Genomic DNA, 12,667 nt, shown 5'->3' on the forward strand with positions numbered 1-12,667 from the left:
TTAATTTTAACCTTATTACTGATTTAAGAAAAAAAATAATAATAAAATTGATAAGAAAAAGAGAAAAATAAAACCACAGGGGGGCAAATTGATACATTTTAAACCAACAAGGGGGGCGAAGGGAGAAACTACGAAACCACAGGGGGTTTTTGAAGTTTCCCTTATTTATTTTAAACTCTCAATCTATTTTAAATTATATAATATGAATATATATATATATATATATATATATTATATTCATAGTTATATATATATATATAATATATTATATATAGATAAATTTTAATATTAATTTTTATTGATATCAAAATTTTAAAATTGATATTTTTTATTTTTTAAAGTTTAATTATTATATTATTATACTCTCTCAAATTCTAGAATTTAAATTTTAACTTATAATATTTATTTCTAATTTTGTAACTTCAATAATTAAAGTTTTATAAATCTCTAAACTCTTAAAATTATAAAAATTAATTTATATTAATATACGGGTAATTAATCGGATAAATAAAAATTTACATTATTAGATTTATTTAAATCAGTAAAATATCATTGTATGAAAATAAATACATATTTAAATTTCTTCAAGAACTAAAATGTTTAATCTCTAAACTTTATGAATTAATTAATTTTTATTAATAATATGCTAATAATCATATACATAAAATTTAACGATGATAGATTTAACTTTAAATTCACTTAAAATTTATTCGTTGTATATAAAAAATATACATAATTAAAGTTTTAAAGTGAAATTTTAAAAACTATAGCTGTTATATATAATATATTAATATATATATATAAATATACATATAGATATTAATATATATATATATATATAGAATGTATAATAATATAACTTAATTAATTAATTTATTATTTTAAGAATTTATGTCTAACCAAATTTACTTCCCTTCTATCTATTGATTTTTTAAAAATTATTTTGATAGATTTATCTCAAATCTTTCTCATATAAATCTTTATAAAATAAAGTGATGTATAAATTTATTTAGGCATATATCAATTTTAAGATTTAACTATTAAATTATTTTTATATAATTTTTATTTAATTAATAATTAGACTTATAAAACTATATAAAAATATTAAAAAAATAAAATTTATTATAAAAATATTTTAGATCCGCAGTATCGCCTGGATATTTCACTAGTATAAATATAATGGTAAGCTAAGCTCCATCAAACCGCTCCAAAGGTAGCCTCTTCAAGGAAATTTGCACGGCCCAAATGCTGAAACAAAAGTCAAACATGCGCATCATGAGACAAATATATTTCGTTACTAAATTTTTTTTTCTTTTTTTTATAATGATTGTACCTAAAGCAAGTGGCAAAGAATTTGGTGGTTGGTACCCAAAATCTAAATTCAAATTCTAGTTGATTCACATTTCTAGCTATATTTATTTTTAAAATGAAATAAACGAAGCGGATAGCNGTTTAAATTAAAACTCGAAGTTTAATTTCCCTACTTAATCATTTGTACTGTTTTTGAACTATATGCATGAACTTTTAGAGTTTTAACTTAAGTTGTAAAATTTCCAACGAAGTACTTTGTCAAGTAATAAAACATTCCATTAAATTCCAAGTACTGTAAAAGGTAAGTAGTACCAAAAAATAATTTGAAGTTCAGATATCTATATCAATATATGCTATAACTCAGATAAGGTTTTTACAATTTTACTTCTTTTTCGTTTTTTTGGGTATGAGTTGATTGTAGCTTACAAGGGTTGGATGTGACGACCATGGCATCGCCGCCGAAGTCGCAAGCGTTGCGATCAGCGCCGTGTTGCTTGTAGTACAGGTTGTAGAGGACGGAGGCGTGGTCGGGGACGGTGTCTGGTATGTAGCAGGAGCCGCCCGGCTTGATAATGCTGCAGTCTAGCTCAGTGCACAGCATATCAATATCCTTTTGTATTCTACCTACGTCCGCCACTGGCCTTGCGATGCACCATGTATTGGACTGCGGCAAAAAAAAAAAAACCGTCATAATTGTTTTTTTTTTCTTTTATAATTAAGTAAATTAGTAAAATTATATTGTTATATAAAGAATAGAGAAAAAAGATCTATCACATCATCCATAGACTGCTTAAGATCTAGTAGTCATTCTATCATCTGAAAAATTACGTACGAAAATAGCTCTGTCAACGACAGGGATTGAAATAAGAGATGTATTAATGAATTAATGACACGTTCAGTATATATAATATTAGCTCTAGATGTACTTATATTAAAAAAGAAAGCACTAGACCACAGTTTAGCTCTATATATATAATGCAAATTGGCAAGTAGGACGTAGCCAGAAAAAATAAAAAAACAAAAAGAAAAAAAAAAGAAAAAGCTCAAACAAGGTAATGGACTTACATCATTTGTTCCAGCGTTGCTCGACTCTACATAAAAGAAAAAAAAATAAAGAGAGAAAAATAAAAGTAAAAAAAAAAGTATGTTAGTCGATCGGGTGATCGATACTTTCCAGAAGAAAACAAAAAAGAAAAAAAATTATTTGAATTATAAACTATTTTGAATTGGCTATGAAATTTTTCAAAGTTTTACTTTAGTTATCTAATCTTTCAGTTTGTTTGATTTGAAATAGTGAACAATACTTTAACTTTACAATTTGAATGCGTTATTTATCTTTACATATTTAATTAGCATATTTCGTACAATTCTCATAACTACAAATTTATTAAAATAAGTAATCAGTTTAAATTTTAATGTCAAAGTATGTTGGCCGACTAAAATCAAACAAATTGAAAAATTAGGTAGTAAAATCAAAATTTTGAAAAATAGGATAGTCAATTTGTTAAGCTCCAACTTCAATATTATATTAAGTTATATGAAATAACTACTGTTCTCTAAAAGTTTAAGCCGATAGAAATGGTATTTTTATATTTATATATTCAATGCTATTAAATACAAAAATATTTAAACACTGTTCTCTATCATCATCTTAAGTTTTTAGAGAATAATGGTTGTGTCATTTAGTTTAACATAGTACGAGAGTAAGAGGTCTTGATTTCGAATCACGCCAGGCTAAATCTTCAGTATTAGACGTAAAGAAAAGTGTTAAATATAAAAATATATAAGTTTTCAGAGAATAATGGCTCAGCATCTAGTACTTCGAAATAATAATCACCTGCATTGACAAAACTAACGAAGGTAAACGCAACAATTAAACAAATAAACGAAGCTTTCGACATAGTTATCTCTCCACTCTGGTTTCTTCCTCACAAGTTCACAATCTATCTCTCGATCTCTCTATATATCTATGTATGAAGATGGGCAAATATCATGTATATTTATAGCTTTCAAAAAAAAAAAAAAAAATCATTGCAATTAATAGCTGATCAAATAAGATTCAGTGATCAGGGCATTGTGTTTTGGTGAGCTGCAATATTTGCTGGTGATTCAGTGCATGATTCATATTTATTTTCTCTGAATGTTTTAACTTCGTTGGAAGAGTTGCTGGAGCTTTAATGCTTACACTGTACTTGATTTAGTCAATCGGAACCAATGTACTTAGCCTCTGATTGTCCCGAGCGGATTTAATAACCAACTGTGCTACCGACCGAGGACATTAATACATTGCTAGATATTCAAATTAAGGATGAAAAATATGACTCGACTCGACACAACTTGATCAGATTATGAATAGTCCTTTTGATTTTACTATAAAAGGTGCGAGCCCTGTTGGACGTTGAAATAAATTATTTAAGTATAAAATTTTCTAGTGTGATTTAAAAAAAAAAAAAAGAGTTTGATGTCTACTCCTTAAGATATATGAATATTTTGTTCGGTATATCTCTTCGAATTATTTAAAAATTTTGTACGGTTGATTGAGAAGAAGTGTGTTCAAATATTTAAAATCGATACTGTATTTTATCTTCAAATTATTTTTTCGAAATAAGATAAATCACCTCGATGAAATATGCTATTTTACTAAATTATGAGTAACAAGTTTTTTTAAGAAGCAATAGTCGACGAACTCCTTATTTACGGTTATATTAGAAAGTTCTCATACCGAGTATGCTATTTTTGGATAATTTATTCAGACATCCGAGCAATACTTAAAAGATTTTGGCATCCATAATATGATAGGATAGTATATTTTACCTACGACGTGAGATAAACCTACGACGTGATTTATCTCATCTAAAAAAATAACATAAGACCGAATATAAGGGCTTGTTTGGTTCAAGGGTGGAATTGTAATGGATAATGAAATGGAAATGAATTGGAATGATAATTGGAATGACCCACTCTCCCAAGACGTTTGGTTTATTTGTGAATTGAAAATTGGAATGAGTTATTCACATTTCATTGTTTGGTTCGTATAAACTAAAAAAATTATAGAATACTAAAATACTAATTTTACTCTCAAATATAAATTTATATTATTTAAAATTTATGAAAAATATAATACTATTCTCTAATAAGTTTTCCAAAAAAAATATCAAATTTATTTTTAAAACTTTTATTGATATGGGTTAGGGATAGGATTTTGAGAGAGGATAGGTTTTTTTTTTTTTTTTTGATGAGAAAGAGTTGAAGAGAAGGAGGGTGAGATGGTCACATAGGTTTCGAGAACGTAGTGGGCTTCCGGAATGAAATCTCAATCCGGGATAGAAGACCGGAATCAAATTGAAGGCTAATAGGCCATTCCCATTCCAGTCCGGAATAGGAATCCCAAACCGATTCATGCGAACCAAACAAAATTAACCGGATTTGATCAAACCAATTTTCATTCCATACACAAAATGGATGAACCAAACAAGACCTAACATCTAATTTTAGATATTTAATCACACATCTTACCTACCAAATACACAATATTCTCATAAATAAATTAAGCAAATACATCTAACAAAATATTTATACATCCAAATATAACCTAGTAAATATCCCAAAAGGTCTGTGGGATAGAAGTGTTTTCTTTTGAGGTACAATACCCATGCGCTAAAAAATTCTGTGCACGGAATGATAATCACTAACAATTTGGGTTCGACTAGGTTCTAAGGCTCGGTTTCAATAAAACAAAGTTTGAAGCTTAAGAATAAGTTTAATACTAATCTTAGACCACACTGAAGGGTTTGGTCTATTTTAGTATTGCCTTTGGCTCGTTGTAGAATCTGTTAGTGATTTAATTCTAAACTTTGAGCCTTGTTTGCATATTTGTCCTCAACATCTTAAGTTTCATAATATCCATTAATCAATCACCGCGGCACCACGAGATATGACTATAATAAAAGAGAAATAGTCGTTATGACGAGCGCACAAACAAAAATAAAAAATACAAACGTGAAAAACGGGCAAACCAACCACAGAACAATAAAAAAAACACAAGAATATACGTGAAAAATCTTTGGGAAAAAAAGCTACGGGTGAAATTGGAGAAAACTTTACTATGAAAAACTACAGACAAAGCAAGAGAAAAAACTTCACTATGAAAAAGGAAGTACAAAGTTTGTGATTACAGTACTGTATTGCGTCTAAGGCAAAAAGAAGAAGAAAATTTTGTAATGGACTCGGGCCTCTTAGCCGAAGATCTCCACTACCCACCGCAGACATTTATTTTTCCTTTCACAAATGCTTTTCCAAACTTATCACACATATCGAAGCTGTTGACGAATTAAGGGCGTAAAATTAAAGTCGATAACCAAATTTCAAGGCACATCTAACAATACTAAGTATGTCATTCATACACTCAGACAGTCAGACAAATCAATTGTCAAACAAAGCCAAGAAGTTGACAAACAACAGAGATAACAAACTTTTGAGTTTGAGCCACAAAAAATAAAAATAAATAAAAACAGAGCTTCAGAGGCACAAGCAAACATATCAGTTTGAGTCATGCAGCTGTTAGGACTATTATTTTTCATAAAACAGCTGCTAGGATTTTACTGCCACCAGGAATACAATTTTTAGAGCAACTTTTTGATGTGGCTTATTCAACAAGGTTGGAGCTAAGTTTGCATTCTCGATTCGCATCTGATACCACATCAGATCCCTAAATGGAGTTACATACTGAAAGTAATCTTGCAGCTTTTTGATCAAAGTAGAATCGCAAGCGAAGCGAAGAAAACCAGACAGAGAAATATACATTCCACTATAATAATTGTCAATAGACAAAAAATAAGAAAAAAAAAAAAAAAACCAATTGCAATATCGATCATACTGTTTGAAACTACAAGCACTTTGTTGTAGTTTCGGATTCATTTTTGTCGTCCGTGGCCGGCTTGAATTTGAGAGCTTTGTAAAGGCTCGCGACAGGTTTAACCTGCTTCGATGAAGCTTGATTTGAATCACTGATGTGTTTCTCATTTATAAGATTCGTTTCAGAAGGTCTTGTATCCGCATTTCTTGTTGCAGTTTCACCATCTGATAACAATGAAGAGAGGTAAAGTTTTCTTTACCAATTCAATATATATATTTCAACATTAAAAGAGAGCAAAAGAGTCCCGATGCCATTACGGGGAAAAGGCAACAAATTTTTTGATAAAATATGAATCCTCTCATCCTAAGATCTCAATTTCACAGTAAATGAAATGCATCAAATCCTTGGGTCACATTTGGTATTGCTTATATTTCCGTTCTTTTTTCTAATTCAAATTCTATCTGATTGCCTACAGTTTTTCATTTTATTACTCGCTTAACTAAAACTCTATGCCATAAATGCGCTGCCTAATAGTAGATAGTTTGCAATCTATACATCTAGTAAGGTTGCATTGTTTCTTTAAGAAGGACAAGTTTCAAAAAACGAAAACAAATGTAATTGATTCCTAATAAGGTTGCATTAGGTTGCCAAAATATCTAATTTATCAGTCTAAAGCATGATTTTATTTGAAGTTGAACAATAAAAGAAGAAAACAAAATACTTCAAGAACAGGATAAAATTGGAAATAGCAAGATGTTTGTGATAAGAAAATTTTTGCTATAGATTAGAAAAATGAAGGGTAAATAGTATGATCAACTCTATTTCATTGTAGAGCAGCCAAGTTTGCATCAAGCAGTGACTCTTGTACAATAAACAGTAAATCGATTATTACCTTCGGAGAAAATATAACACGTGCCAATTGTTTCTTGGTACTCTCCAATCTGTTGCAAGATAAGAAATGTACTTTAATGTGCATAACCAGCAGCTTTCAAGTTACAGGATAAAAATCAAACTGAAATATTCTAAGAGCAACGACTATGAAACAGCTTTATGAGGTTTCATAAATATCAAGCTGGTTCACGGAGAATTAATTGCATGATTTACTTGTGAACAGTCAAAAATGTGTTGTTCATATTTCATACATCCGACCTATTCTTAATAAGTTCCATCTTTTACCCAGAAATGGGAAAAGGTTTAAGCCTGCAAAACTTTTGAAAGCAACTTTGAAATCGAGTGTAGGCAATGTAACAGAAATAGCACAAATCACAATTAGATTTACATAAAAGCATCTTAATTCGTACTAGCTAGGTATAGATGCTGCAGGGAACAAAATGGCAAGTGCAGATGACAAGATGTTCTAAATTTTCGTTCTTTTAAATATATATCATGGAGTCTAGAAACAAGTGAAACAAATAAACATGTTAATCTCCAAATAACAGAGAACAAAATATAGTTTCATAAAAGTCAACAAAGGGAAAAACAAAAAAAAAAAAGCATTTATACATGAGGTTATGCATGAAAAGTTGCAATTAATTTTTCAGTTGCCTAGAAAGTTCTAAGATCATCGTATACTAGTATAGTGGCATTTACGAAAAATGCTAGGATTTGCTGTAGCATTTACCAGCTTTAGACGATCACCAATAACCAAGGTAGGATTTGCTGTATCCAAACCCTGTACAATATGAAGAAATTGCATGGTTAGTATATTGATTGAAAAGGGTGCATAGCTGTAAACATACAAAGTGCAATGTTCTTGAAAAGAAGGAAAAAAGCATTCAATTTGGTATCTGGTGCTATCTGGACAATTAAATTAGACTCCTTAAAAACAGATGTCAAATACTTTGATCACATCAAAACTAAGCAACGTCAAATACTCCATAAATTTTACTTGTATTATACATAATAGCTTGCAATCAATAATGAACTCAAACTAATTTAAAAGGAAAGAGCCGAATGAAAGGAACTTATCATAAAGCTTAAAAATGCTAGAATCAATTTTTGCGAGTACAAATTTTAATGATCTTGGAGCGAGGAAGACGTTTTCTTACCTTCACCCACAGTTGGAAAAGACACAGAGAGAGGAGGAACAAACCAATTTTAGCAATAAAAATCACATTTGCCACCAAAGAAATTGAGCAAAGTAAGTCACACACTAAAGAGTTCAACCCAAATAATAATACCCTTCTCATACAACATATATTGAACCGACTTGTGAAGCCAAAAAAGTTGATTAATTAGCCATGTAGAGCAAAAGCTTCAGAAATGAAGACTAAAAAAACTAATAAATGAAGACGCAATAAAACTTTTGGAGATTTAAAAGTGAGAAAGTAGATATATATTCAATAAGGTGACAACAATAAAACCTTGTTTGGAAGTTGGAATAAGTTATGCAAGAATTTTTTTAGTCTGATTATAAGAAAGAAGTTTGATTTTTACTCCTGGAAAGATCTTGATATCCATAATTTGGTAGGATAACATAATTCACCTACAAGATAATTCATCTTATTCGAAAAAAAGACTTGAAGGTCGAATATAGTATTTGATTTTATACATTTGATCACACTCTTCATCTTAAGTAAATCATGAAGATATACTGAATAAGATATTCATGCATCCAAACAGGGCGAAACAAATTTAAGTTCAAAGGAACACTAGCAATCGATTATACTATACTTACCGAAAGAGTATAGGGAGCATTTGCTGGTATATCTGAATACACACAGATGTCATCCAAGTCAAGTAGAAGAAATTCCTCTTCATTAGCATGTTCTGAGCTTTTCTCCATGTTGCTGTTGCTTTGATTGTTGGTATCAGCAAATATGTCCTTCTTCAATTAGTCTTAACTGTTGGTAGGAACTTTAACTTCAAAAAACACAATCCTACACAAATTATTTATAGTCAACTTCAGCAAGAACAGGATTAGTAAGTTCTTTGTGTTCTCCAGTTGATGTTCAACTCACTCTTCTCTTTCATAGGCATACGCAAGCAAGGATTTAAGTCATGACACGGGATCGTACCAAAAATTTGCCGAAACGGTTGTTGTCAAATCGGGTCGATGCGTTCCGATCCAAAAAAACATACATGTACGCCGATACATAATAATATAAAATATTTATTTTTTTTACAATAAAATATTTTAATTATTTATTATCTTATTTTTATTAAATATTTTGAATTTTATTGAAAAAATTACTTACTAATTTAAAGAAAAAAAAAATTTGAGTGCGCTAGCGGCACGACACGAAACTATATCGTGTCGATATACTCCTTGTATGCATTGAAGGGGGGAAGAAAAGAATATTCTACAAATAGAAATAAACAGATAGAAAGATAGATAGATAGATAAGGGAAGACTGGATATTTCACCGTACCAGTCAAATCGAAGCGGCGCGGGGAGGGCCGGCGGCTTCGGCGATAGGAGATAAAAAAGAAGGGGGTCCGACCGCAGCAGGAGAGGACGGAAGGGAAGGGGAAAAAGTAGTGCCAGAGGAGAGGGTTTTGTGAACGGGTAAATAACTTAATTGTCATCGATAATTACACGGGAGGTCTCTGACGCCTTTAACTTTTCTAGTTGCCCCAATTAGATCCTTTATCATTAGAGTTCTGTACTCTGTAGTATTTGATTTGTAGAAAAAAAAATATTTGAATGGCAAAAAAATTATAAATAGAAAATTATTATATANTTTTGATCACTCGGTTTTCACATATATACTTCAAATAATGCAAACATGTTTAATTATGCCGACCTCTGATTCGAATATTTCATTGTCAAAAATAAGATAGAAGTATAAAAATCTCCGTACTTGCTGAAGCACTCTGGTCCAACTCCCAAACCCTTTGCGTGGGAACATAATCCACCACTTATGAGTCAACAACAAACAACTAAATTGGTTGTTAAGTTATCACCATCGTTTGGACTAGTACCGTATCGATCCTTGAGAGCTACTGCTAAAAATATGCACCACAAAAAAGAATCAAAGCAATCATGCACGTAAGTCTCGCGTAATAACTCTCTATATATCCTTAGTCGTAAAATGCGTACAAAAAAATGAGAGGTATGTCGGGGGCAAGATAGATTGAAGATTGAGAAAAATGGGCATCACGGAAAACAACAAATATATATATATATATATATATATATATATATATATATATATATATAAAATACAAAATAAATTCGGGTTCGGATCGGATTCGGATTCGGGTCGGGTACAATCAAAATCCATATCCGAATCCATATCCGTCGGGTTTTTATTTTTGATATCCATATCCAAATTTATATCTATATCCATTGGATATATCCGTTTTATTCGGGTTCTGGTTCGGATAAAATTTCGGATATCCATATCCATTGACATCCCTACACGAGGTGAAATGTATCTCGCGGACCGCGTGCCCACTGCCCCCGAGGCCGCAATTTTTACAAGCGGGTTTTCATTTTCCACTCTGTTAGAGTAGAAAACGAAGACATTTTTTTATCAAAATCTATAAACAAAATTTTTCGAGAAAACTGTTTTAGCAGCAAATAAATACCGGAATTCGACTTTTCAACAGAAAAATTGTTTTAGAATAGTTTTATATGGAATCAAACACATTCTAAAGTATAAAAATCTGCTGGTACATTTTAATATTTTAAAACTCAGAGCCGGCTGCGGACCAGAATTACAATCAGGTCAAAAATTTACTAGTTCAACTGCTGGTCTCACCAGTTGAACTGGTAACATCGACGTGATGTCATAGTAATTAATTATGTATTTAGTTACAAAATACCAGACTATCAAATGTCCAGATAATCGAGATCACACAACTATAACTAAACTTCACAATTTCTATCCACAGCCGCCGGTGCCCGCAGATTATCCGTAAATTTATGAATATATATACTAATTTTTTCTACTAAAAAATTTATGAATAAAATGAGTAATTACTCGCTAAATTATGGACATTTTGAGCAATTCGCGGATTAAAACTGTCAACGAGCCGAACTCAAGCAAGCTCGAGATCGGCTCGAAGGTGTTCAAGGTCGGCTCGTCTTCTGCTCGAGCTCATGACTAGCTCGAAAAGTCCAACTCGTGATCTGCTCATAATTTATTTGAAATAGCTCATTTTCGGCCCGTTGGCTCGATTATTGTTATCTTACTCACAAAAATATTTTGCTCGACGGGGAGGAAGTTGAGCGGGATACGATCTACTTCAATTCCTGTAAGAAAATTCACATCAAACTCTAATTAGAAGCCCAAAAAAGAAAATTATTTACATTCTGCTTAAAAAATTCATAAGAAAAGGAGAAAACAAAAAGATGAAGATCATGAAAGACGAAGAACGAACCTGTCGAAAGCGTCGCTACCGGAGTTCCATCGAGATATGTGAACGGCAAAGAATGCGCTGCCGGAAGTGTACGAAGGGTGAAGACTGAAGAGCGTTGCCGGGGGGTGTTGCCGGGGGGTCTTCGGGCATAGAGAGAGAGAGAGAGAGAGAGAGGCGGCTGTGTGCGTATAACATGTGAAACAAAAAATAAAACGAGTAAAACGTAGTTAATGCAATATTATTCATTAGATTTTGATCAAACTGTTAAAATTTTAAAATATAAGTGGTTCGCTTTATAAATAAGTTGTGTTTCGTTTTTAAAGTTGGATTAAAAAATAAAAAAATAATAATCTATATCATTTATTTATATACAAATATAATTATACATTTATATTATATATATATATATATATATATATATATAAAATAAATATAATCGAGCTATTATCGAGCTGAGTACAAGCGAGTTCATCTTACCTCGTGTTTGGCTCATTTATTAAACGAGTTGGAAAATACAGCTCGTGTTCGACTCGTTTACTAAACAAACGAGTCGATCTCAAGCTCATTTCGAGACAAACACGAGCTAACTCGCGAACAACGAGCTGGATTGCCAGCCTTACTGCGGATACCTACGGATACCCGCATTTTTTCTTAATTAACAAATATATATGATTTTATGATGTTGACTCTATAATCATAAAAATTGTATTAATTTTGTATAACACAAATTCAGAATAATAAAATACTCTTATATTATGTAAATTATGCTTTTAAGATTTTATATTATTTATTTTATACTGTGATATTTTAAACAACAAGTTATGCTATACTTTTAAAAATTACTCGCCAAGTGTACATACAAATGCGTCGTAAAAGTTATTTTAATTTATTTCAAATTAATATAAATTTTTACATCATATTTATTCAAAAATTTACAATAAAAATTATATTTTATAAATTAATATATTATATTTTATTAAAAAATATATGCAATATACTATCTTAATTATTTTTTTAATATATACATTGAATACTTTTATATATTTTTTTGAATTCTGATAAATTCAAATTTTAAGTTTATTGTTTAAACTAAAAGCGTCAAAATTTAATTCACGCTTACTTTAAAATTTTAATTTTAATTTTGATTCACTATAATTAAATATTTTAATTTTTAATTCAAATTTGATATTCAAA

The 12,667-nt window shown here is 30.5% G+C and overlaps 1 protein-coding gene across 4 annotated transcripts; it reads right to left on the reverse strand.

The window, feature by feature from the left end:
* On the reverse strand, positions 5,851 to 11,670 carry LOC109708080 (general transcription factor 3C polypeptide 6-like). Of its 4 annotated transcripts, none has more exons than XM_020229675.1 (6): positions 11,495 to 11,670; positions 11,311 to 11,366; positions 8,844 to 9,009; positions 7,788 to 7,838; positions 7,059 to 7,107; positions 5,851 to 6,390 (listed from the first exon to the last, which is right to left on the reverse strand). In XM_020229675.1, the coding sequence occupies exons 3-6, from the start codon at positions 8,949 to 8,951 to the stop codon at positions 6,197 to 6,199; spliced, it is 402 nt and encodes a 133-aa protein (XP_020085264.1). In that variant the 5' UTR covers positions 8,952 to 9,009; positions 11,311 to 11,366; positions 11,495 to 11,670; the 3' UTR covers positions 5,851 to 6,196. The 4 variants fall into 4 exon arrangements, with proteins under 4 accessions (XP_020085264.1, XP_020085262.1, XP_020085261.1 ...); XM_020229673.1 differs by having other exon boundaries at positions 8,844 to 9,045; XM_020229672.1 differs by lacking the exons at positions 11,311 to 11,366; positions 11,495 to 11,670 and adding an exon at positions 9,538 to 9,831 and having other exon boundaries at positions 8,844 to 9,045.

Source organism: Ananas comosus, linkage group 3 (genome assembly GCF_001540865.1).
Source record: "Ananas comosus cultivar F153 linkage group 3, ASM154086v1, whole genome shotgun sequence".
Classification (NCBI taxonomy): Eukaryota; Viridiplantae; Streptophyta; class Magnoliopsida; order Poales; family Bromeliaceae; genus Ananas; species Ananas comosus.

Bases quoted from the DNA above. Each gene is read 5' to 3' on its own strand.
- LOC109708080 (XM_020229675.1), bottom strand. From the start codon at position 8,951: ATGGAGAAAAGCTCAGAACATGCTAATGAAGAGGAATTTCTTCTACTT. The intron at 7,108-7,787 runs GTAAATGCTACA...ATCTTGCAACAG, and splicing joins TTGGTGATCGTCTAAAGCTG to ATTGGAGAGTACCAAGAAAC. The intron at 6,391-7,058 runs GTAATAATCGAT...CATTGTTATCAG, and splicing joins GTGTTATATTTTCTCCGAAG to ATGGTGAAACTGCAACAAGA.